The following is a 27,841-nucleotide window of genomic DNA, read 5'->3' on the forward strand; positions in this document are numbered from 1 at the left end:
GCGCCATGTTACTCGCCAGAGGCTGCCGGAAGCCGCAGGGAGCACCTTTTAGGCAGATGGAACTCCAGCAGGGCTGTGGAATGGGCGCTCGGGAGTGTCAGTCATGTGCAAGGTGGCTGACGAATGCACCGGTGCCGGGTCTGGGGGCAGTCGGAGGAGCAGCTGCTGGCTCAGGTACATTAAAACGCAATTAGACTGGCTTCATTAGAGGCCCGTCTTGGGGGGGCTCTCGCCATGGGTCCTCACCTCCTCACGCACAAGACCAGGCACTCTGTCAAAACATACGCACCCCTTTATGGGCCCAGACAGTAAAGGAACACAGCCTTGTGCATTACACAATCGCTGTGACTGTGTTCTGAATGAGTTATAACGTAAGATAATCGGTTAACATAAGATATATAAATATATGCATACATTTCTAAATGCGCCAGCATGAAAACTATGAATAATTCTAATAGTCTAATGTTCTGAACTAATAATTTTCTAAGTCAATATGTATAAATATGAATACCTGTAGTAGCAGTTGAAATTAAGTATATGCATATATAAGCATATTCACAATAAAAGATTAATAATTCAGCTAATAGTAAGAATAAAAGAATAAATGAAACGAGTTTGGCTGTAAAAATAAAGATTGGCGTCAAGCTACTGTTATGCACCCCCACTGAATTCTGAGCTTTTTTTTCAGCATATGAGTAAACTCCTCACACAGGAAAGAAAAGTGAAGTCAATACTCCTGTACGCTTCATGACCAAGAAATGAATACATTATTTAATGATTGTCATGAAAAACACCAACACAAACAAAGCCTACCATAACAACCATATTGTTAGAATTTCTTTCTAAAGACATTACTTTGCGCAAAGAATGGAATGTGCTTCAGACACAGACCTGTCCTTCATAGTAAATTCATTCTTCTCTATAGGTCATTCTGATCTTTGTCCAAGGCACCCCATAGACACTCTGCTTACTTAATAGACTCTTTCACACTTAAAATGAAACATGACAAAAATTAATTAGGCATTTAATGAAATGCTGCACAAGAAGTCCTGCCAGTGAATTTGAACTGTCGTATCTGATGTAGCTGAGTGAGATGTTAGATAGGTACGAAGGGGTACCTGCTGACAAATCCCAGCCCCACTATATCTTTACAATGTGCAGACGATATGAGTGAGCTGAGGAACACCAACAAAGAGACTGACAGCAGCTGCCAAGCATGGATGACAGCTAAGAATGAGCTCCTTTCATGTGCATTTCCAAACATTTGTTCCAATTTGGACTGAACAGTAATTATTTATACATATATATCTTGTAACCAGGAATTTTATCTTTTGCAGATAAAGATTTTTTTGGCACAACCTGTATTCTTATTTTCAACACACACAAGTTCCATCTTCCTGCATAAAACATTCCATATGCTTTCTGATTAAGAATTTAGTATGTTTTGGATCGGGTATTTCTAGGCATTCATATCACACTGCTGCAGTGGGGGCTTTCAGCTAGAGGACCTGTTAATGTACTGTGTGCCAAACAAAACAACTTTCACTATAGCATCAACAGGAAAATGCAGAGGAAGAAAGAAACTTAACTGATGTAATACAGAGAGATTTCATTCGGAAAATCCTGAATCAATTTTTTTATATATATTTCAGGGACAGTGTGCAAACATAATGGTGCTGAAAACATATATAACTATAATTCATTTTAAACATGCCATCTTTATCTCTATAATACACAACACACCTAACATGATAGCTATTTTATAATTATTTTGTAAAATCTACTCAAGGGATTGAGAGAAATTGAAAATGTAAGTTCCTTCTTTTCCTCTAGTACATACATGTAACCCACTCCTTCTGAAATCCTACAAGCTATACATGACCAAAAATCAGATGTGCTTCTTGAGAGCATAGCAGTGAAATAACTGCAGTCAAAATGAGAATCTGTGTATACTGCTATTATTCAGAGGGTGTTAACCTCAGCTTACTGTGCAAACCTTTTCTAAAAGATACATTTAAAAAGAAAGGCCAGACAGCTTCTCCATTAAAGTCTGTTTTTACACTTAAAGAATCTGTTATGGGAGCCGTAGGCATCCCGTCCAACAGAATTCCATCGTTGTGTTATTAGGCAGGGGAGACATCGCTTCATGCCTGCAAATGAATGCTTTGCTTAAAAGAGGCTCAAATGGCCCCAACATACCCCTGCCCTCCCCCAGATGGCTTGGCAAACCTCAAATATCCTCTGTGGTACCTGAAGGGATAATTAGCGATTAGGCACGTGACGCTGAGCATCTCTCTGGCTCTGTCCCCCTTGGCACAAACGTCACACACTGCTGCGCTCATCGGCAGCTCCGCTGTGTTGCACACTCAGGCTGGTCTCTCTAAATAACACTAAATTTCCCTCTTTATTTCTGTCCCAGTTTCCTTTTTTCCTTCAGAATGCACTGCAGTACATCATCTGCTGAGGCTCACCTTATTTAAGAGCTTGCATATCGTAAACTGCGTATTACTGCTGCTTATAACATAGCTGGAAATTGTTGCAGGACCTAGTAGTCCTAAAAAATCTCTCTATCAATGTCTACTTCCTGAATGCATCTCATGGCATGTTCCATTCTGCACCCAAGAAGGAGCTCTTTGTCTTATGATCTCTGTTGTTCCCCTCCAATCCCTCCTGTCAATGTACCATGTGGAGAAAACCAGAGAACAACAAAACAAAACATGAATTATCCCGCAGTTAGTTCAACTGGAAGACAAATTATTTCCTTTCAGTTATATGCTTTTGGAGAAAAAAGACAAGGGGCTCGGTAATGCTTGTGAGGTTAAAGGCAGCACACTGTGAAATAGTTTGAATACTATCTTTAGATATTCCCTTTGATCTTCTCTGCTACTGCAGTAAGATAAATATTCACTCACAACTGGTAAAATAACTCTCTTTTTCACCACCTTTACTTTATACACTCTAGGCACTTTTGCTGCCTGGGGCATACAAGGCACTGAAAGTGATGAGCTGATGGAAAAATTATATGGTTTAAACGATAATAAATTCCATGGAAATGTTTGTCTTAAAAAGCCACTCAGCATTCATATGAACCAGTCTAATATGATAAAGAAAATTAATCAGGCATTGCCCTACAAAAGGATTGGCCTGGTGTATATGGATAGGCATTTAAAATATACATACTTTGAGGAAGAATTTTCCTCAAAGAGAAAACAACATGACTTGAGAGCTGTTTGGGACCTGCCAAAAAAAAAAGTAGTGTTTAGGTTAACTCTGCTGGCCATTCTAGTGGCTATCAGCTGAGCAAATAACATGCCATATCAGAAAATGCAAATATGTGACCACGTATACCTTCCCAAGAAGCGTGGCCCTGCACTTGTTTGGCTGGGATGCCGTTGTGCACCACATGTGTGAGGAGTTATTGCAGAGCATGGGGAGGAGACTTGCGAGGTCAACCCTGGACAGGGCTGCCCATTGGCTACAGAGATTAAGGCTGCAGATGTCCACAGTCACTCTGGCATCGGAGGGCTCAGACTGGACTCAGCACACTCAGGAGTACACCACTGACAAGTGTTTAGCCATGGAGATACATCAACGTATTCCATCCGTGGGGATCAAATCATCTGCTAGTTATTAAGAATTGGTTGTAAACTACAATCAAGCGTTTAAAATTCCATCTTCTTTACTGTGCATATTTAAAAACAATATTGCAATATGTTGCGCACACATGCACCCCAAGTGCCAAGCTGTGTGGTGGAGGAATCACAGAAAAGACAAGTGCTATGAAATGTGATAAGCACTACTACACTTACTCTTTAGGAGTACTTCGTATGTACTTAAAATGCCTTACTCTTTAAGCACTGTTCACAACACTCCAGTCATATATAATAGATCCTCCTCCTGCCTGAACATCTCTAATAGTTGTACCTTCACTGGGAACAGCATAGCCTGAACTTTCATTTGAAGAGTTTATATGTGACTTACAATAAGGAAAGAAATACTTTGAACAAGGCACGAATTTTGATATCTTGCATAACTGAAACTTGCATTGTTTTCATAGGATTCTGGTATGTTTGTTCTTGAGATCAAAACAAATGCTGTCTTATCTTTCAAAAATCTGTTTCAAGAAGAAGGAGAATGTGATACCACATACATATACACATGCATACACATGTGTGCAAACACATGCACACACACACACACACACTACACCATACTAACTTGGTGTACAAGCAGAGGTCTGCATGCATAGGTAATGATTTATTGAACTGTTTAAAAATTCCATTTGAAATCCATCTAGGATTTTAAAGGTAATTAGGAAGGTAGTTGTTTAAACTGTTGGTGAATTATGTTATACTACATTCCTGAAAGCCAAATTACCTTTATGCAATCAAAGCTAATCTCATGGGATAACCATAACTAATAGTAATGCGCAAGCCAATTAAAAAATTATTTTCAAAATGTAAATTACCAAGACAATCACATTTAAAAGCTACTCCTCACCCCCTATATGTTTAAAAACAAACAAAACAAACAGACATGATTTTGGCTCACAACTTACTACTGTGATTAACACACAGCCATTCATCAACAAAATGGCCACCACTCTACTAATCACCATGGGCCATGGGTTATGGACAATTTAGCCTGATCTGAAAGGGTTCCCTTGCTATTCCTGATCAATTATGACTGACAAAAGGTAGTAATTTGATTTTGAATTATGACATGGTCCTGCCCATACTCTCTGTTCTTTTACCACAGTGGTGCTGCAATTTTGATCACATGCAGAAAACCACTACAAATGTGTATCCTTCGGATATGAATGTGTGCTATATTCAAACAAATAAAAATATATTGGGATCACCTAAACTTATCAAGAAGAAGACAAATACATGTTTTTTGATTCCCTCATGGGACACTTAATGTCTGGTTTTCAAATCCCTCACAGGATGCTTAAGGCCTGGATATACTGAGCTAAGGTTGTGTTGAGCTGCACATTTGCCTGTGGTGTCAGGCAGCCGATGATTACAGGCGTCTCTTACATAACATCGATGTGAAGAAATATAGGTTTGGTACCCTCAAGCTGAGCAAAACTGGCCTTCAATAACTAATAAAATACTGATACTGATAACTACCAACAACTAATCACATGTCTAAGAATGAATAATAAACTGTACATTAATGCAGTGCATCTGAATAGAGTTCTACTGTAACATCCTTTGTAGTCTCAGTATAATAAGTACAAAGAGACACAGAGCCTGACAGCCCCTATGCTAAAGTCTGGACAGGGGGCAATTAGTTTCTTGGAATCTCAATGAACTTAGTCTTCATGTTCACACAGTTTCAAGCACCACATGATGGAAGAGAGCATTAAAGCCTGCCGTGTAGCATCTCTGTGATTTTTTTGACTGGGTTGAAGAAAACAAAACAAGCTCCCACTTCTCCAAACTCACTGACAGTGTTATAATCTGCCCAAAGTAATATGTCCTTCCCTGAGACACGAGCCTAAGGTTCTGGAAGATTGAAGCTAGCTTGGACTCTTTTGGTGATATAGAGGCAAGGGAGAATACTACTGGAGAGCATTTACTATTTATTTTAGGAAGAAGAAAAGTAAAGGAATGTAACGGTTATTGTTCATTCAACAAAATTGCTTAAACTCCAACACAATGCTTACACAAGCTTTTCAGAGGCTGATAATTCCATATATATATATATATATATATATATATATATATATACTTCGAAATTTTAAGATGTTAATTTGGTGGAAGACCTGAAAAATAAAAACTCAGGAGGACAAAATATGCAATTATAGCATGTTTAATATCTGGCCTTTTATTTTATTATAAAACTTAGCTATGGTGCATTCAGCATTTGGTTCAGCATTTGTTGAATAATATTGAATATTAGTTAATTCTCTAACTTAACGATGACTACAGTATAATACTATCACTGAATACTGGAGAAGTGCTCTTAGGAATCACTGCTAGTTGTGCTTATGTTTGCACTTAGTGCTGCTACATAAATGGTTCCAGAAGTATAATGGCCTGTTTGTCCTTATCTGTCCTAAAGTCAAAGATGGTTTTATTAGGTGAAAGGGCTGCACTTCCATGGGTAACCCTCTATAACTCCGAGCATCCCATTTCCCACTGGACAGGCCTGCCAGAAAGCACTTATCATTCCACTCTCTTAGGTCAACAGCTGGTTCAAAAGTGTTGTTCTGTCTCCTTTATATTTTGTAAAGCATCAATGCCCAACCTTCTAGAACCTTCTAGAACTGACAATCGTATTGTGCTTGGATGCCCAAGTACATGGGCACATTGCACAACATTGGCTGTGTAAGCACTGCCTACCTGTTTGCTTGATTTTATAATTTTACACTGAGAGTGTTGAACATGTACACAGAGTGGCTTGCACAACAGAAATCCCTATGTGGTTGTGTGGCTCAGTTATATCTTTGGCATGAGGCATATAGCTGTTGTACATTTGCTTCATTATACACCCCCCCCCCCCCCCCAAGTCATATACCATATAATCTGCATTTTCTGTAGGAAGTCTGCAATATTATAATATTATCATATTAACTATTTTAAATTCATGGCATAACTAAATCTGCATGAAGACTAGGGCATTAAGATTAGGTCATGAGAACTAGTGCATGAAGGCTAGGGCATGAGAACTAGTGAATGAAGACTAGGGCATGAGAACTAGTGCATGAAGACTAGGGCATGAGGACTAGAGCATAAAGACTAGGGCATGAGGACTAGAGCATAAAGACTAGAGTATGAGGACTAGTGCATGAAGACTAGGGTATGAAGACTAGAGCATAAAGACTAGGGTATGAGGACTAGTGCATGAAGACTGGGGAATATGGTCTGGGGCATGAGGCCAAGTGCATGAAGACTAGGTCATAAACACTAGGGCATGAGGACTATGGCATAAGGATAGTGCATGTTCAAATTGGTTATTAAGAAAGTACAACTCATTTTTGTAGGGTTAGAGAAGCAAACACAATGATGGCAGCAGCTGAACTGTTCCATCTATTGCTTTGTGCATTCAGGTCTTGAAAAATTACATGGCAGCAGACATGGTGAGACCCTCTCTGTGTAGCTTAATTATATGCCTTCTAACAGTTTGGCCGTGTTCCACAAACTAATTTAGAATTCAAGATTTCAGGGTAGAGTGTCAGCAGAGAACAGCAGCACTTATGTCAAGGCACAATCTTCAGTGGAGAGCCCATTCACCAATGAGTACATACCACCTGAAAGGACGATTTTATAAGCCAGTCATTAAGGGCAACAATTAATGTAAAAGGATGCATTAACAGAAAGAAATTCAGCAAATAATGGAAAGTGCCAGTGTTTTTTTAATACCCTATTAACTTTGGCAATAAAGTCACCTCATGAGATCAAATCCCAGTGAAGACGTCTGTCTCTCTCTCTCTCTCACTCTAAAAATTGAGCATTATTCTGCCTAAGGGGAAATTGAGCTTCCTTACCCACATAGCATGGAAAGCACAAGTTCCACTGGAGACATTTTGTTTCCAAAACGTCTATGTCATCATATTGTGCCAGTGCATCTCTCCGTGTACCAGATCTGCTGCCAATGTCAGGCTACTTGATGTCTCAATTGCTTTCTGCACACCACTCAAAGTGCTCCTGCCAGTGGTTGTGTGTTTATTCATAGTTCTGCTCTCGTGGGCCCCCTTTCAAATGAAAGCACTTTATACGTTATATTTAGGTGTTGCCAACAAGGAACTATCATCTCTGCTGTTCAAGGGTCTCGCAGCATTGCAGAAAGACCACAGTATGTTTACATGGGCTGATTTGGAGCCATTCTTCTCTGCCCCCCACCCCACCCCATCTTTTCTCTTTTACCTGTATGCAAAATAAACAAAGAATAAATAAATAAATAGCTGGGACAGCTTTTTGGTGTTGTCTGACCACATCATTACACATTAATCGGTTATTGCTCTTTGGTAATGAATCCATTCAGTCTCTGAAACACAGACAAAGATTCTTGTGATCACACAAGTTCATATGTATTCATAATTAATTCATATCTGATATGCTGCCTTGATCCTCCACACAATAGAAAGATCTGAACAACTAAACATTTATCAAAACTATCCCAAAATATAGGAAAGTAGAAAAATAATAAAATATAGCATTTGAAGAGTTTTATCTTTCTGTTTGATTTTGCCTAGTTTATGAGCAATAATTTAATTTTGATGTAGCAAATAGGGCCCTCAGAAGTATAGGTAACATTCAAGTATATTTGTGACGGATTACAATAAACTAACTGCAATGAATAACAATAACTATGGTTAATTCATTTTTTATAATCAGAACTTAAAGTACAATAGATAAATATTTCCTCATTATCTCTTTCCTGCTTGAACAGTTGGTTTTATTGTGTGTCCTTGACAGTGCCTTAATTAAAAGAGAAAGTCTGCCGATACATCCATTAGCGTGCAGTCGGACCCTTCTCTCTCAGATTGATATAGTATGTTGAAAGGAGGAAATGCTTCATCTGAAATTGAAAAGCTGGCAGAAAAGCCTGCAAAGTGCCCGAACCAAGACGGCAGAGAGGAGCCCTTTGAAGATCGTTCAAATTTCCTTTACTTCCTTTATCTGACTTGCATATTGGCTGCCACACACATTGTCGTGACTGCCGCCATGTCTGAGGCAGATTACTAAAGACTAGTTCAAGATCTTTTAAAACAGCAAGGGGCATTGTTTGGGTTTCGTTCCACAGTAGCTTTCAAAAATCAGCCAGCTCTATTGACAGCGAATGGCTTAACACTGGGAGGGCAATGAGTGGCATACGGTGTGGAAGGTGCTTTTCATATGCTAAGCCTTTTTGTGTCAGTTGTGGAATCAGTAACCTTTCCACATCCATTGTGCTTTTGCTCAGTGTGAGGTTCAATGGAAGTGGCATAAAAAGCCAAAGTCATTTGCCAATGAGAGCTGGCAACATTGTGTGAGAATTTCCACCAGGGTTGGAACTAGTACAAAATCTGTACTAGATGCCATGGCTTAATGTTGCTGTGAGTGGTCTGATGAACACAAGATGGGTTCTGCCCAAATGTCAATACATTTTAATTTCAGTTTATTCAAAGTGGATATGTATATATAAAATTTTCTATTCATCAAATTGGCCAATATCACCACTGGTGACTCATGCTTATTATAATAATATGCACCACATGTTCATGCTTCCCCACAGTCAATGCCATCCACAGGAGACACATGCACACTGTTCCCCACCTCCGCTCAGCATGTTAAGAAAGGAAAAATCATTTAAATCACATCACAGATGACTTCCATGGGACTGGAAAGCACATTCAGGACAGACGCCGATGCTGCCTGACATGATTAATTTAGCTGGAAAAGTGCAACTTTTCCACTGAGGGCATTCATTTTCAAAGCACTCGTTTTCTCTTCAAATCGCATTGCTCTGAGGTTTTCCACTTTTTCTCCCCTACCGCTTGCAGGGTTTATCTGAAACATGTATCAGTAGGACATCGACAGATCGTGTGACCATGTTTGGCTCATGCTCTTCTTTGCAGTTTTACAGCCCTATAGGAGTGAAGTTTTAATACAGATATCCTAAGTACTAATTAGAGTACCTTTATATATTGGTGATTTTAAACCAAACATATATATAAAAAGACATAAATCTAAGCCTTCAAGAGGTCTGTTCTTTCTCATATTACAGTGCTACTGTAATCCTCCTAGAGGAAGAAGTAATGTTTCTACTGAGGTCTGCATAATTTTTAATTATTTGTGTTTACAGTATCTGATTTCAACTAAAAACACAGTCCCTTATAAAAATGTTTTATTCAACATTGTAAATACAAATATGGTATGACATTTCTTATTTTATTCTCTGAACAAGTCTAAGTCCTCCTCTTATTTACAATGGTACATTATTCACTGACCAAGGTTAATACAGCTTATCACAGTATCACCTATTTCAGTAAGTAACCCTGGAAAGAACTTTTGTGGCAAGCTACTCCAGTCCCTGGCCCTCAAAAAGACCATTAGTTTTAACCCTAAACAAAAGCTTAGCCATAAGCAATACCCTTCCTTTTCAGTTAGAAATCTAGCTAGCATAGACCTGCAGGCAACTAGTGTGTAAGAAATACTTCAGTAATTATTCACATGTAATCTAGCAAGTATTTTGTTTTTCCATCACAATTCATATTTTGTGATCCATGGCTGGTTGAAATTATGTAAACTTCTCAGCATCAGTCAATTATTGGACCAGTTCACAAGCTTGTCCTCAAATGAGTATTTTCTTTCATTGTGGAAATCATTAAAGAGATTTACACAATAATACAAATCAGATATTGGTCTTATATTTTAATGCTGATTTATTAGTTTAGAGATATTACTTACTTTTTAATTCAAACCTATCACCATAAGATAATCTACACAGGAAGAAATGTTATTATCTATACTACTCATCTAGGCAAACACAGGATTTAGATAAAGGAGATCTTAAGCTCAGACTTTAAACTGAATCGCAAGAAGCAGCCAGCACGATCTAGTTTTAGAAATAACGGTTGCATACTGTACAAGCCTCCTTGTAAGCCCCATATCCCATAATCCTGAGGAAAGTGACTTCAGTTGATGTGTTCAGCCCCTGAGCACCAACACAGAATTTCCTTTGCAGGAGGAATCATTTTTTCTCTGCCTAGGATGCTCCAGGCACACAGTGTTCTATTACACTTTAAAGCATTAACTGAGTGACTTGAGTGTCCTGTCTCTTCAAGATCACAGAGATACTGAAGCCCACCGTTGCTTTCCACTAACCTTCCCTCGATGTAAAGCCAGAACTAGAAGGTGAAAGACTACCATTTTCTGAGCAGGGAACCATCTTAAAAGTGGGCAGGGGAAAGGAGGGCAAGGGTGAGATCTTAACAGAAACAGACTAGACAGCATAATTAGATTATTCACGTTCAAAATTCAGATAAGGCTTTATCTCCGTGCCAAAGATCATATAACTGATAAATCAGCCTCTGTGTTTTTTTTCCCCTGAAGATAATACAGAAAGCAATTGTTGCCTACAACAATTCTCCATGTGGAAATACCAGGTGTCCCATGGTTTTATGTATTTCACACAAAGGGAAAATATTTCACTCTCGTTGTTCTAGTACCCCAAGTGAAGTCTTACTTATTGTTTTACAAATGTATAGATTGATTTCTATCAGTGGGTTTCTTTTTTCATTTTGGTAAAGTCAGAGCATCATTTGCTGAAGAAAAACTAGCAAGGCTTTCAAAATGCTGGAGTCCATCGCGGATCTACTCATGTGTAATTTGACACACATGGCTGGCCCTTGGTAACCCAGAGGTGCAGCAGGAGAATAATGTCTGACCCAATAATATGTTTAGTGGTACCTGAGATGAAGCTTGTAAGATCTGAACATCTGTCTTCCACCCCACTAACCACTCAGCAATATTACACCCAGCAATAAAGCCTTCCAAATTGGCCTACGTTCCATGCTATTGATGATAAAACTATTGTTTATTTTTTTAATGCATTGAACCCCAACCCAATCAGAACCCTAGGTGCCCACTATACTCCAGTGCAATGCAGCAGCCTGCAGGCCAACACCCCTATCCTGTGATAGGCATAAAGCATTTTTTTGTAGCATCCTGTACCAGAAGGGTTACCATTAATGCCATATCCATAAGCATGTAAAAATGTCACCTATGACTGCTCTCATGCATTTTGTCTAATGCACATCTTAATAAAAGTGTAAAAACTATATTAATACATGTTAATACATGAGTAGAAAATACATGTTACGTTCTAAGGTTATGTATACTAATGCTATGCATACTTATGCATAGCATGAGATATGTCAATAAAATCTGAAAAATACCATAGAAAAATACAGAAAAATACCATAGTAAACACTTAAATCTCATACAGGGAAAGAAAGCTAACAGACAAAATTGCCTCTATATTTCTGTCGCCCACATGAGAGCCCGCTTGGTGTTGATAACATAATTGCTCACCACACACCCGCACCCACACACAAACACACGAAAAACATTGATTAGTTTCCAAAGAAGAAATGGATTATGGGATCCAGTAGAAGGATTAGAATCCTTTGTCTTCACTCTTGAAGAAAAAAAGAGATGATAGCATTCTCTTCAACAGGGAGATACCCTCAGCCGCTCTCTGGAAATAAATACCCTGCTGAAAATTGTATGCGCTGGAGACGCAAAATTAACCAGCATCTCCACAGTCTGACACAGAGCAGTCTGGGTCATGTTTGCAGTGAGTTATGGAAGTTCACCACTGCTCACTTTCTGAAATGGTTTTTTTTTTAAATGACAAACCATTTTTAAGGGTATCCCACGCTTAGGCATCAGTGGCAGATAACAAGATAATAAACCAATACACACAAAAATAATGGGTAAACGAAGGCTGAATTCAGGCTGAGCGAGACAGTAATTGGTATAAATTGATTGACTTACCAGAGTTCCTCTTGGAAATGTATTTCAGATTGACACAGGCAGCAGAACTGATAAGCAGAAATATGAATGCTGCAGACTTCATCTTTTTGTCTTGCGTAGCTGTAGGAAATAAAAGGACAGACAGGAAGAGTAAGGGGAGAGAGCCACATGATGAGGTCTGTTCTTTTTTAACCCAGTCTCTTTTTTTAATACCACAGCACCAAAAATGTAGTTTGCATTTTGAATAATCTTGCTTTGCTTGCGATACTTTTATGGGTGTATATAATCTTGAAGATTCCAAGGAATTTATATACACCCATAAAAGTATATATATATATATATATATATATATATATATATATATATATATATATATATATATATATATATATATATATATGTGGTATATAAGAATGGTGGGGAAAAATGTTGGAATGAAGTTGTAGTTGATAATGGGTTATAACTGGCCCTAAACTCACAGTGATTGGGGAACCTACTTATTATCATAAAAGCAGTACTAAATGAAAGAAGAGAACAGAGAAGCACTGCATGTGAAGATGGGGTGGATGAGCCTCTCCTATAACAACCACACATCAGCATAAAAATATATTTTGAGTTATTGTCTACTATTGAAGATCACTTGCATAACTGGGTGAGGGCAGCAAGAAGTACAAGAAAGAGTTCCACTGACAGGGGGAGAAGATGGAGACCAAATCATTTGCATGATCCAAGGCTAACAGGACAGGGTACAAATAGCTTTATCCATGGCAGTGGTAGCTCAGTGTTTGTTGGATTGAACCAGTTTGGCCACTGGAAACGGTTTCAGGTAATGAAGATCCAAGAAGCAAGTATGTTGTAGGTGAGTAGGTCACCAAATGTTACCAAATGAGATTACCAAATGTGGAATAACTTGAATACAAAAGATTACCACCATATGCAAAAAGGACTGCCAAAAATCATTAGCCAACTGGTTGTAGAAGCAGCTATTTTTCATTGTTGATTACCTTATATATGGGAGGGACAGTGCACCCAAAATGTCTTGGAGGGTGTGGTCAGGAGACATTTAAGATAATAGCTTTGGTTGCAACATTTTTTGCAGTATGCAGTATGGAATATTTGACACAGTTTTTGTTTCCTCGTCAGCCTACTGATGCCTTGGACCACCATCTCCAGTAGTCAAATTCAGTGATAATAGCAGAAGCAGCTGATTAATCATATGATTTGATTTTATTCACAGTTACATTAACTGATTGGGCAAATATAGCTCTATTGCAATTCTTTTATTGCGTTTGTTTATTACAACAAACTCACATGACAAATTCTCAACAATCGACCTTGTCTGTTAAAATAAAAAATATATATAATTTTGCATATTGATACATCTCTTTTTGTATAAGCAGGCTGTTAATTTATAAAAATGTATGAGATAACTCCTCTAATTTACTCTCTCTATATCATCTACTAACAGGAGATTATTTAGCCCTCAAAGATACGACTGCTGCATTAGTAAGGGTGAGACATCAGGAGTGATCTATTATAAAACAGCCACTTGAGAGGACTAAGTCTGTGAAGTCCTCCTCAGCAATAAAAAGGAGGTTAAACCTGCAACCTTTGAGACTAGCTTGTTTTTCAGGGAATCTAAAGTGACAAGGATATGGCTGCTGCATGGTCTGGGATTATGATGGGATTATGTTGCTATTAGAGCAGTCTTAGACTCTGGATAGTAAATTCTTATTCAAAAGAAAATATGTGGGTGGGCATGGTGCACAGGGAAAAATACTGAGTACTGCTATAATGCGGGATTAAAAAGAGCCAGACATCATCTTGCCTGTAACGTGCCTAAAAGTAGCTCAAGCGTGAAGCTGTGACCATGCCGAGACCACTGGTCAAACAGTGGTCTAACCTGATTTAAGAGACAGTAAAGTCACTCTCTATAATAAGAAAATGTTCTGTTAAGTCTGGCAATAAGGAAAATATTGACTTGGCTATCATTTTTAATTGTTAAAAATTGTGGTTCACTCAATTTGGAGCATGTACATTTACAAGACATCACAAAACCACTAGCCATGCTTTGAAATTTATAGTGAAATACATCTTCCAAACAAAACCCTTATGACCTATTTTTAAATAGGTCTCTTGAAGGCAGCCTCTATGTGTGTGTTCAAATGTTCCAAAGGATTGAATGCTGTGTTGCACTTTGCTGGGGTATTTCCCTACATATTCTTCTGCACATCACTTACACAACTGCAACTAGATCGAGATTGATTTTTAATACAGTCAGTATTAATCAGGCTACAATGAGTTAATTATTCTCCTTCACGAGTGTAAACATGACAAGGATTGCAAAAATAGCAGAGGACAGCACAAATTCAAAATGAAAGAAAAACAAATGGAAAATAGGCCCAACCAAAAATACAAATACAAACTTGGCTAAAAGCTGCCTGCTGCCAACTTCTGACTGGTAACAATTCCAAAAACAACTCTGTAATACAAGCAAATGAAAAGAAACAAAACTTTCACACAATCACGATCAATTAATATAACAACAGTAAGATAAGGCAGGAACTTTGCTATATCAACAAATAAATACAAACTAGCCACAGACAGGCTGAACATTGACAAGCAATACTATACTACTATATACACTACTACAGGATATAGCATGCCCCTCTAACATATATTACATGTGCAGGCTATCAGCATCATCAAACAGCAGTAAAAAAAATAAATTAAAATTTGAAAACCTAAGATAAACAAGACAGGTCATATAAGGTTTTGGCTATATAAGTCTTCACCATGGTTTCTCAACATCTTTAACCGAAACCTCCATGATTCATGGGTTAGTTTAGTGCCTCAGTGTTCTTGACCTTGAAGTACCCCAGATCTGCACATTTTGGAGTTACCCCTGCTCGAACACACCAATCTCTACCTCATGAAGGGCATGTTAATTAGCTACTGAGCTGAGTTAGATGTCCTTTGATTAGCTATGCATTAGCTGTGCTATGCTACTTTCTTCTTCTACCTCATCGGAGTAAGAATTTTGCTTTGTTTTATATATTTTATAGAAGATATTAATGCTGGAGATGCATTTCTTTTTTAGAAATGAACTGACCATTAAAAAACAAAAAGAAAGGAAGCTTCCTGTTTGCGTGAAAACTAACGGTGGCTTCTGTATGCGCCTTACTCGTCCTATTTCATATACAAAGCCCTGTTTTGGCAGAAAATTTTTTATACCTTCAAAAGCTCCATAGTTGACACATCAACAACAAAGACAACTGAGCCAGATCTACTGACAACCATACACTCCATGCCACCATATTTTACACATGCAGTAGAATGCCTTGGATCATGAGCAGTTTATTTTCTTTTGCTCTACAATTTTCTCTTTCCTCAGTCTGGTGCAGGTTTATCTTCATATATCACACTAGAACACTTTTTTTGCACATTTTTACAGTGGTTTGCATCTTGTGGTTTTTGTGGATTTTTTTGGTGTGAGTCTGAGGTCAAGCTGGTGTATTTCTTCTCTTTATGTTTTTTTTAAGACACATCTACAGCAACATCTTCTGATATTTCTTCGACACATTTTGTTCAGGATTGTAGGTATTCTTCATTTATTCATTACTGTGGTCTTCTGTGGTCTTTCCTTGAGATCTAGCACATTTTTGATTTTGAACAATATACCAACATTGAAACATTTGTGATAATATATGTAGATGGACATATGTACATCTTTAATATACACATCAAGTACTGCTCTTAATTCAGTCATTGGTACAAAGAACCAAAATTGAACACACACACACACACAATAATATATATATATATATATATATATATATATATATATATATATATATATATATATATATATACACATACACACACACACACACACACACACACACACACACATAAAAAATAAGAGACCACTTCAAAATTATCAGTTTCTCTAGTTTTATAATTGATGGGTATGTGCTTGACCAGGCTGAGCAGTTTTGTTTTATTCTATAAACTACTGGCAACATTTCTTCCAAACACCAGACAAAAATAATGTATTTTAGAGTATGTTTTCTAATGAAAATGACTAATGGTCAAAACAGTAAAACAGTTACAGAAATTTCAGACCACAAATTATGCAAAGAACAAGCTCAACAAAACAAGTTCATATTCATTTATAAACAACACAGTATTAATATTTCAACTTAGAATGAGTCAAAAAATCAATATTTGGTGGAATAACCCTAATTTTTCATCACAGCTTTCATGCGTCTTGGCATGCTTTCCGCCAGTCTTTAACATTGCTGTTAGGTAACTTTATGCCAATCCTGGCACAGATATTCCAGGAGCTCAGCTTTGTTTGATGGCTTGTGACCATTCATCTTCCTCTTGATCACATTCCAGAGGTTTCCAATGGGGTTCAGGTCTGGAAATTAGGCTGGCCATGATAGGGTCTTGATCTGGTGGTCCATCAGCCATACTTTGATTGACCTGGCTGTGTGACATGGAGAATTGTCCTGTTGAAAAAAACAATCATCAGAGTTGGGGAACATTGTCAGAGCAGAAGGAAGCAAGTTTTCTTCCAGCACAGTTTTGTAAGTGGCTTGATTCATGTGTCCTTCACAAAGACAAATTTGCCTGAATCCAGCCTTGTTGAAACACCCCCAGATCATCACTGATCCTGCACCAAATTTCACAGTGGATGTGAGACACCCTGGCTTGTAGGCCTCTCCAGGTCTCCGTCTAACCATTACATGACCAGGTGTTGGACAAAGCTGAAAACTGCACTCATCAGAGAAGATGACCTTACTCCAGTCTTCTACGGTCCAATCCTTAAGGTATTTCGCAAACTTCAGTCTGGCTCTTCTTTGCTTCTCAGTGGTGAAGGGCTTTCTTTCTAGCTTTGCATGACTTCAGCCCTGCCTCCAGAAGCCTATTTCGAACTGTCCTCGCTGTGCAATTCACCCCAGCTGCTGCATGTCATTCTTTTTGTAGGTCACTTGACGTCATCTTACGGTTGTTAAGTGACATTCGAATGAGGTGGCAATCATCACAGTCGTTTTCGACCTCTGCCAGTCTGTAGCTGTTGTTGTCCCATGTGTTTGCTGATTGACCTTGTTCTTATGAACTGCAGTTTTGGAAATTTTCAAGATAGAAGAACCTGACTACCAACATTAGACTACCTATACCCATCAGATATGAGTATGTCAAAATTAATAGTTCTAATTTTATGGAGCTCACTTTATAAATGCAACACAAGCAAACAAAGGAGAAGATTGAGACAGTCACAAACTATGATGTTAGCAACAGCAAGAAATCACTGCACAATAAGGAATTATTAACCACATGTTTAAAGAAGCCATTATAAAATCTCACTGGTATTATACTATCCCAATTTCCTGTAAGTTTACAAAAATAAGATTTCCCATTAATATGAAACCTCTATTCTTCAGTGATGTCCATTAGTGTTTTTCTGGCTAGTGGTACAAACTTCCAACCATTTGACAAGGTAGGATGAGAAAGAGGCACCAGTAAGGGGAAACTGAACAATAACTACTCTTCACCTGTCAACAGCAGAACACATCCACTTGCATCACTGTTTGCTTTTCTCACATACCCACCGTGTCCATTCTGAAGTTATATCTTTACACTCCATTTACTTAAAATTCATCAATAGGAAGTGAAAAACATCCCTATTTTTTTTTGGTCAGGGAAGGGAAGAAAAACTAAAAAGACATTTTCTAATAGATCTCAATTGAGTTTTGGGCAAGTTACTTATGAAAATAGAAAGCAAGTTTTAAGGAGTTTGATTATAGGTCTGGAGCTCAAGCTTCACACTGAACTAGAGACTGGCTGAATCACACTAAAAAGCAAATGATTCAGGAATCTGTCAAAAAGGAAACATGCACTCAGTCAAAAAAAAAACATGCATTCTCTTAAGAATACACTCAGAAACATTTCCCAGACAGAGAGTGAAAAATAGTTCATTTAAAATGCATGAGGTACACGGGAAAAAAAACCAAAACAGCTCACCACAGAAAGCCCTGACTCACTGCTGCCCAAGCAGTCCCTCACAACAGGCACACTAATCCTGTACAACAGAACCAGTGATGCTTTTATTAGTCAGCACACAATGCCAAAACCCATTTCAAATTAGTCCGATTCAAATCATTATACTGTAACTTCAACTGCTTAACATGTTAACCTGTGGTTTCTACTGTGCATAAATTAAATATTTTAAATAATTCACAATAAATGCAGCTAGTAATCAATAAAGATTTATTCCTCAGTATAAGTATAATTAATATGGCAAGATCATTTAGGGTGAGTGTAGCTGTCCATGGTCCTTGGCTTGCCAGAAAAAGGGAGCAGTTTTTTTCTTTTGTAACAGCATAAAACCCTTAAAATGGGCAAACCCCTTTGGAAGCAGCATGGAAGCACACAGAGAAACATGGTCTGCCCCACACATGATCTGGAAGTCTGCTATAATTCAACTCAACCTAAATATGGGACAATGAAAATAACTCTTCCTAATTCCTTTGGCTTTGATGTTTTAAAGAAAATGGTCTACTTGCAAGCCAAATTTCCTAGCAATTTCATTTAAATTTTGCACAAATCTCTAGTTCATCCAAAACTCTGTACTCTTAAAAAACATTCCAGAAGAATAACACTGGTAACAACGGAATGGCTATTAACTGCATACAACTACAATTACTATGTCAAAAACCCTTTTAATTGTGCACTGGAGTCCATGTGAAGGACCTCTTTAGAAAGATACTCAGTGCTTTGATGCATGATGATGAATTTTGAGACACTCAGAAACATAACATGTCTTGTTGTTTCTATACAAAACCTTAATTAGATGTTTTTGTAAAACATCCTATTTGCACACCTGTTCTTTAAAAATGATGTTCCTATACAAGTTTGTATGTTTGCTTAGCTTCTAAAATTGTGTTTTAGACAGCATTTATGAATGGTTACTTCCCAATACATATCTAAAGGGTATATTTTCTGAGTAGACAAAAAAGGCACCCTTTATTGTCATCTTAATGCCATAAATGTTCACCAGAGGTTTGTGATGGGATAGAAAAGAAAAGGCATCTGAGTACATCAGGGCATATATTAAGCACATTACTTGCCAATGAAAATGGCTGCATTTCAACCAAAAGAATTTTTCCTTTATTGTTTTATACAATAAAGGAAAAAGTATTTTCAGAAACAGTTATTATATTCAGAAACAGTTGGGGCTGATTTTTAGATCCTGGATAATGACTGCCTAAGAGTTGGCAGAAACTCGGGAAGCCAGCATCTTTACACTCTTTCATACAGAAAATATCTCAAAGCACCAAAAACTCATTTAGTATACCAGTTCATGAAAAGGTTTCGTTCTGCATTTTAAAACAGGCATGGCCTACAAATGCCTACAAAAACAAAGAATGGACAAAAATGTCATTTTTCCAGCTGGTGAAAGTACTGCTTTATAATGATGGTGCAGCAAACATGGCATACTAGTGTGTAGCTAAATACGCTACAGTAAGATAACAGAGCTGTTTGTGTCATCCATGTACTTACTTGTTATAATGTTTTGATTAAAACACTCAGCAGACACCATTTGCAGAGCAATACGCTGTTTCTGGCATTCCAAAACACAAGGCATGTTTTCTGTTTTCTGCTAAGAGCATTTAGAGAGAGGTCAGTTAGCCAACTGAGCACCCGGTTTAAATCATTTCACAGATCAGCACCTTAGTCTAGTGAAGGGCAGCAAGAGAGTTTTATATAGACCTCCCAACCCCCACCCTCCATACATGTCCTCTCATCCTTTGCATTAGTTTGCTTTGTTCCACCCCATCTGAAATGGTCCAGAATTCCAAGTGCATAAAAACTGACCCCTGTGTGCACGCTTTACTCTGTAGTTTCCCCTCTGGATTTTATTCAGTATTCTTAACTCCGTGAAACTCACTGATTTGTACTCAAGTAAAGGTGAAATGGTAATGCATGAGTAGTTTATGTATATATATAATATTCTGAATTTACCAACTGCTGTGCTGTGCCTTCCAGAATTATTGGCACACAAAAGATTAGCAAAAAGCAAAAGTAAGAAAAAATGCTTTTGTTGTTTAACAGCTTGATCATGCATTTAACATTTTCTGTAAGGTAAAATTATTCAAGGAAAAAAATCCTTACTAAAAATTGAATAACATATCAGAAATATATTGTAATTATTGTTATCATATTTACCACTTTGTTCAGCCTCTTTGCCAAAGTAACATCAGTCTGATTTCTCTTATAATGCTCTCACACTGAGGTGTGAAAATATATACAATGGGATCTGAAACCACTCCTCCACTCAAAATTGCTAGAATTTAATCTAAACTCAGTCCATAATACCATGCATCTTAGAGTCCAAAGGCTTTTGAAAAACAACAGCTTTACAATACAGATTCTCTACCATACTTCAAAGTGGGAATTTCTTTTTCAGCATGGCCTTGACTCTTTACACCACACCCTATCCCTGCAATGTGTGGCCAAAACACTTTGTCTCATTTTGCCATCGTATATGGTTCCACATAAGATTCAAAATGTTAATTGAATTTCAGGTGCTTACACATGTGGTTTGACAAAAAAAGAGGCTTTGTTCTTGCAAGCACCTTTGAGCAACCATGATTGCCATAAAGGTAGAGTCTAATTATAGTTTTGAAAGTTCAGTGACCTCGCGACTCCAATTCCAACAACAATCCAACACTGATCCTCAGAGAAAAGTTTGCCTCTCCATCCATCTTCCTCATTATGTGTGGGGCAAAATGTGTTTGTGTTCCCTTCCTTAGAGATCCAGTTGTTTGGAACTTCTTAACTGCTATTATAGAGGAGGTGGGTGTTTTCAGTTTTGAAGCTAATTTTTATAGCCATTGTCCATTTTAGAAAGCTCAAAAGCTTGTAGGATTTTCTTGTATTTAAATCTCAGGGAAGCAAAAAAGGCTTAAAATAAGTATTGGAATGTACAATATTTCAATTAGACTTTGTGCATAAGAAATTGCATCATTAAATAATTGACACATTTTAAGAAATTTCTTCATTTGTTAATGAAAAAAAGTTACCACATTGATTAAGACCAAGTCTCTCTAATATATTCAGAAGAATATGTAAAGACTTTTTTTTTAAAGCATGAGAAATATCGATTACAGCAACTCCACAAAGGCTGCAAGGCTCAAACTTAGCTGTCACATATATGGCAGTAGTTCCAGGCCCCCTAGCCAAAAAGAAAATAACATAAAACAAACAGTTAGCACAGCTTAAGCCAAACTCCATCTTTCAACCAAAGCTGCTGACCTGCTGGCTCAGGTCATGACAAAGTGTAAATTGCTTTATAGCCATACTTTCCAGTAACCTCGAGCCTGCCATTTAAGCCTCCTTCCCCTGTAAAAGCATCCCTTGTGGTCATTATGATGTCCAGGCAGCAGCGTTACTCAGCAGGACCCGCATGTAAATCCAGCCTTGGGAGCAGCGTGGCCACAAATCACCCTGACCACAGCAGCGGCTTTGTGCTCACCACTGCTTCGTCCTGCCAGCCCTCGGTGGGAGGTACATCAAAGCCAAAGGAGGGGGCGCACCCAATTACTGGTGCCAACGTTCTGCCAAACAGCCATGAATGCAAACACAGCTCCCAGTGATCGGGTCTTAAGAGCGCCAGAGGGGGTGGGTAGCGTGGCTGGATCCCCACTGAAGTGTGCGGGTGCAGGCGCGTGTGTCTCAGAGAAACAGAAAGAGGTGAGAGTCTGCAGACAGAAGGAGCACAGCAATTACTTTCACAAATGCAGTTTAAAGCTATTTCGTACGTATGTCTAGTGGCTGTCCAAACTTGGTAAATGTTCAAGGATGTCTGGAGGAGGTTTGTTAGTGTGAAAGCTTAGAGGATTGCATGTCAGGTGCTTGTGCATACTGCAAATGGATGATACCCCATTAGGCCCTCGTTCCAGCATTACTCATGAAACATGCAGATTTCTCCTTTCTAAAACTTCCCTATGAAAACATGCAGAATTCCACATGGCCTTTCTAGCAGGGGTACAGTCTTCTGCAGTTTGATTATATATATATATATATATATTCAAACTGCAAATACATATCTAGATAGACTGACAGACAGACAGATAGATAGGGGCCCTTCAACATCTCTCTCTCATTCCAAAGGAACAAGATTTAAAAATGGCTTTTTTATTACAAATTCACAGTAATACAACCAAGCTTTTCACTCTCAAAATGGTTTCAAAATAAATTACCAGCAGGTACAGCACTTCAGCAGGCTGCACCCTACCCCCACCACCACACCACCACTTTTGTTCTGTGGCTACAATGCCCATGGGAATGCAGGTGTAAGTGAAATCTAAATTGAGGTGTAATGTAGACGACCGTCTCCATTTCAGGCTGGCACAGTCTCAGCTAAACACTTAGTCTAGAATCACAGTCACATATCTACCTTAATACATCAGTCAACTAGACCTCTCACAAGGCAATGATCTTTGTGAATGATCATTAGTAGTTTGCATAACAGTGCTGCTGAACACTAATTAGGTAAAAGATGAAATACTTGCAACGGTTCATTTTTCTTTGCAGAACACTGCATCATGATGTCTAATTGAAAGTGCCGATTTATTCGTGAGCAGGTTATAGCGGCTTGGGACACTGAGCAGGCATGCTGCTGTGGTGGGCTGTGGTAAGATCCACGCAGGTAGGCATGTGGTGGAAGCTGACCGATTCTGAGAGGTTCAGCCCTGTGGCAGTAGTCTGCAGTACACTTCTGTGGTTCTGTCATCAGCGATGCAGCAGCCCAGACAGCGCATCCCACCATCTGCTGTTGTACCGGGGTTGCGGGAAGCCCACTGAGACATGTCCTTGCAACTCCGCAAACAGCGTACCGATTCAGCGGTTCCGGGCCGGATGGCCTCCGGAGCTGGCCGATATGACTAACAGATGACTAAGGCACATGAGGACACAAGAAGACCTTGCAGTAGGTGGAAGAGTCCTCAACATTTGGATAAACGCTTTCATTTCAGGGCTGTATGCCTGAATTGTGGGCAAGCTATGTAGCATTATATTTCAAGCTTAAGAATTTTGGCAAGCCATCTCCAAATGTGTATACAGATAGAGCGAATAATAAAAGTGTTTATAATACTAGTGTACTCTTAGAAACAGAAATAAAGTAGTCCTTCTTTAAACACCAGGGCACAAGATAAAAGGGCTTGTGAAAGGTCCCTCTCATTGGCTGACCTGTAATGGATTCAGCAGCACCTGCTCGGCCAGGAAACTAATTGCTCACCACACATCACCATTACAAAGCCATTAAGAGGCTGTAAAGCAGTCGGCCGGAAACGGAGCGCGACTTAGAGAGACAAGCAGAAAAACACAGTCTCCCGTTCATCAGATCAACAGTTCTGCTGAAGCATGGTTCCTTCAGGTCCTCAGGTACAGCTCAGCAACTGGTTACAGCTTGCAATACCTCATCAACCAGCCCAATATACACAGGTGTGATTATGTCAGATGAACAATGGCATACTGCATGCTGTAAATAAATTCCATTATTATTTTTGTAACTAAACCATGGAAACTGAACTTTGTTTTAAAGAAAATTATAGTATTTTTTTTTATGAAATAGCATTTTGAAACTTGTATATGAAAATAAAACTTCAAATATTACACAACTTAAGACTACTGAAACCTTTTAAGTTTAAATTACTTTTTTTGCAAATCCTGTTGCTTCCTCCTTAGCTTTTAAAATGTCAGATCATGCCAAAGTCATCAAAATACAACAGATGAGCTTATGTTCGGTGTCCAACTGGGAAAGGGTTTTCACATTGGTAAATAATTTGTTGTCCAAAGGTTTAGCATGCATTATAAGAGCAATAGCATATTAGAAAGAATCCACCTTTAGCAGCTATATTGAGAAACATTACAAACTGAAGAGCAGTAAACGTTCACAGCAGTAGAGAACTGTAGAAATGCCTTCTCACTTCTGAAAGTCCTGTCAAAAAAATACATGCTGTCACTAAAATAATACCGATGGTTATTTATTATGTTTACATGAAAGGGTTTAGGCTGACTAAATTATAACCTATGAACAAAGAAGTGACTTCAATAACAGTTCTTTGCATTATAAAGTGGCATAGTTTACTCCATTCCATAACCAATGACAAAGGATAGCACACATTCCGATGTCCTAACAGGCCACACAGCCAAACATATGACCAATCTTTAGTCCATAATATGCAACTGAGTAGCTCAACATGAAAATGCATCTTCAAGCAGTCTCTGTAGTTTTTGGACAGTGCCAAACTGTGTGAGGAGTTTCAAATGCACTCATTTGACTCCATGCTGTCTCCTGCATGTGTTATTAAAAATCTGCCAAGCTCCACATGCCAGTGGAGCAGGATATGACCATACAAACATGGAAATTAATCTGGGAAGAAGACATGCTACAACTCACCAACTATGACATGCAGAGATAAAAGGGAGACAGCGGTGGCACGAGGTAATGAGGTGCATCAGAATGAGGTCTGTCTGAAAAAATCAATAATTGAACTTGATGGTCATTAAAACAGCTGTGTGATGATTACCTCTCGCAGGGAGTTGAATGGCTTTAAAACAAACAGTGCCCAAGCAGTGAACACTGCTCATACACAAGGAAAAGCACTATGCAGAAGACCAAAAGCGAATTTGGCAAATCTTTCACTAAGTCACACAGGAGAGACTACGTTTGTAAGAGTGAAAACAAACAGTTTGGTTTTGTGGCTTCTGGAATTGACTTAACGAGCAGGTAGCCTCAGGATGCATCCGAGGCAAGGTTCCACTTTCTGCTGACATGGCTAATTAAATATTCACTGTTGCTTTTCATAAATGTTCATTTTCCCCATAAATTAATAATACAGAAAATATCACTTCTGCAGATTTTCAATATATTCCCATATTAAACCAAGTTTCCTGAATAAAAAAAAGTCTCCTGAGCCAGGGTTATGGTTTATACAAACTGTAGTGCACTAGTGCACTATTTAGCCTGAAAGCTCAAAATATCCACAACAACTATTTCTAAGCACACCTCAACCTAAATGAATTTATTAATCTATGAGGAATGTCACAATTCAGATTAATGAAAGCACTGTAAGATACAGAAAGAAATTCAAGGTTAACCTTCTTTTAAGATATGTAGCCTAATGATAGCCTTATATGTGAACATGTTTATAATGTTTTGAATGAATACCAAAGCTCTAGTAACAAAGATCTGTTAATGTATTCCAAATCAATTGTGTTTTTCAGGCTGCTCTTGCAGCATGGAATTGGCTAGTGCAACAGTAAATAATACATTTCACCCGAGGCTTAGGACAAAACAATCCTCAAACACTCTCTTCTTCTCTTTGACACTAAAGGCTTGGCAACAGTTCCGGTATACAGGCCACAATATCAAGGACAATATCAAGTCTAAAAACACTGAACTCAGTTGTGTTTATATACTACTTTCATTGCTTACACTCACTTGCATTCCTCAAGCAGTTAGACCTTTCCCAGGAGATATACACATTAGCCGACTCCGTAGAAGCAAACACAATGGGAGAAATATAGCATATGTGTGGAAGGTCCATAAGAAGATGAGTATTTTTAGAATAAAATGTGAAACTAGATCAATGGTGTCAAGTGAATATTTAAATCTGCCCCTGAATTATCCCATAATAAGTTAACATGCAGCTGAGAGAGCTGTAGAGCTGTCCAGGTACTGTGGTTCTGAAATTAAGCAAAAGTGCAAGAAGAATTGGCATCCAAAAACTACATAAAATTTGGGTTCCTTGCAAGGAAACCAGTGCATGGATGAGCAGCAACAGAGTGTGCCAGCAGTGGGTGCAGCTGGAATTGCACTTGAGGCACTATGCATGTAACAACATGCAGTATAAATCAGAAAGCGTAATAGAGGCCTATTCTGCTGATATGCTGCAAAGCTAAAGCGCATTCAGTACAAAGATGATAACTGAATCCAGCCTCTAAGAAAGTGAGGGCTGTAATCATGCCTTGACATATACCCACACACGCATGCATGCAGACATATACACTTATACACACACCCACACCCACACCCACACCCACACACACACACACACACCCACACACACACACACACACACACCTTTTACTACAATATGTACCTTTGACCAATATATACTGCCTGGCCAGAAAAAAGGTCACAGACTCTAATATATCGTTGGACCGTCTTTAGCTTTGATTATGGCATGCATTCACTGTGGCATCGTTTCCACAAGCTTCTGTAATGTCACAACATTTATTTCTGTCCAGAGTTGCATTAATTTCTTGTATCTTGTATTGATGATGGGAGATTTGGGCCACTGCTATGTCTTCTCCAGCACATCCCAAAGATTCTCAGTAGGGTTCAGGTCTGGACTCTGTGGTGGCCAATCCATGTGTGAAAATGATCTCATGCTCCCTGAACCACTCTTTTACAATTTGAGGTAGATGTATCCTGGCATTGTCATCTTGGAATATGCCCATGCCATCTGGGAAGATAAAATCCATTGATGGAATAACCTGGTCGTTCATATATATATATATATATATATATATATATGTGTGTGTGTGTGTGTGTGTATATATATATATATGTGTGTGTGTATATATATATATGTGTGTGTATATATTCAGGTAGTCAGTTGATCTCATTCTTTGGGCACATAACGTTGCTGAACCTAGACCTGACCAACTGCAGCAGCCCCAGATCATAGCACTGCCCCCACAGGCTTGTACGGTAGGCACTAGGCATGATGGGTGCATCACTTGAGCTGCCTTCTTACCCTGATGCACCCATCACTCTGGAACAGGGTAAATCTGAACTCATCAGACCACATGACCTTCTTCCATTGCTCCAGAGTCCAATCTTTATGCTCCTTAGCAAATTGAAGTAATTTTTCCGGTTAGCCTCACTGACAAGTGGTTTTCTTAAGGCTACACAGCTGTTTAGTCCCAATCCCTCGAATTCCCTTTGCATTGTGCGTGCGGAAATGCTCTTACTTTCACTATTAAATATATCCCTGAGTTCTACTGTAGTTTTTGTACGATTTGATTTCACCACACGTTTAAGTGATTGCTGATCACGATCATTCAAGATTTTTTTTCCGTCCACATTGCTTCCTCGAAGATGATGTTTCCCCACTGCCCTTCCACTTTTTAATAATGCATTGGGCAGTTCTTAACCTGATTTTAGAAGTTTCAGCAATCTCCTTAGATGTTTTCTCTGTTTGATGCATGCCAATAATTTGACCCTTCTGAAACAGATTAATGTAAGTAAATGCTGTTATGCCTCCTGCTTAACCTCATCTTACTGAGGT

General features: G+C 38.5%; 1 protein-coding gene across 1 annotated transcript in view; it reads right to left on the reverse strand.

Moving 5' to 3' along the window:
* Nucleotides 1-27,841, reverse strand: part of il1rapl2 (interleukin 1 receptor accessory protein-like 2) — a 211,576-nt gene that overhangs the window by 169,521 nt on the left and 14,214 nt on the right. The window contains exon 2 of the mRNA XM_035531916.1: nucleotides 12,492-12,590. Within this exon, the coding sequence (XP_035387809.1) occupies nucleotides 12,492-12,573 (82 nt within the window). The 5' untranslated portion in view covers nucleotides 12,574-12,590. The remainder of the gene's footprint in view (nucleotides 1-12,491; nucleotides 12,591-27,841) is intronic.

The sequence above is a fragment of the Electrophorus electricus genome, chromosome 12 (genome assembly GCF_013358815.1).
Source record: "Electrophorus electricus isolate fEleEle1 chromosome 12, fEleEle1.pri, whole genome shotgun sequence".
NCBI classification, from domain to species: domain Eukaryota; kingdom Metazoa; phylum Chordata; class Actinopteri; order Gymnotiformes; family Gymnotidae; genus Electrophorus; species Electrophorus electricus.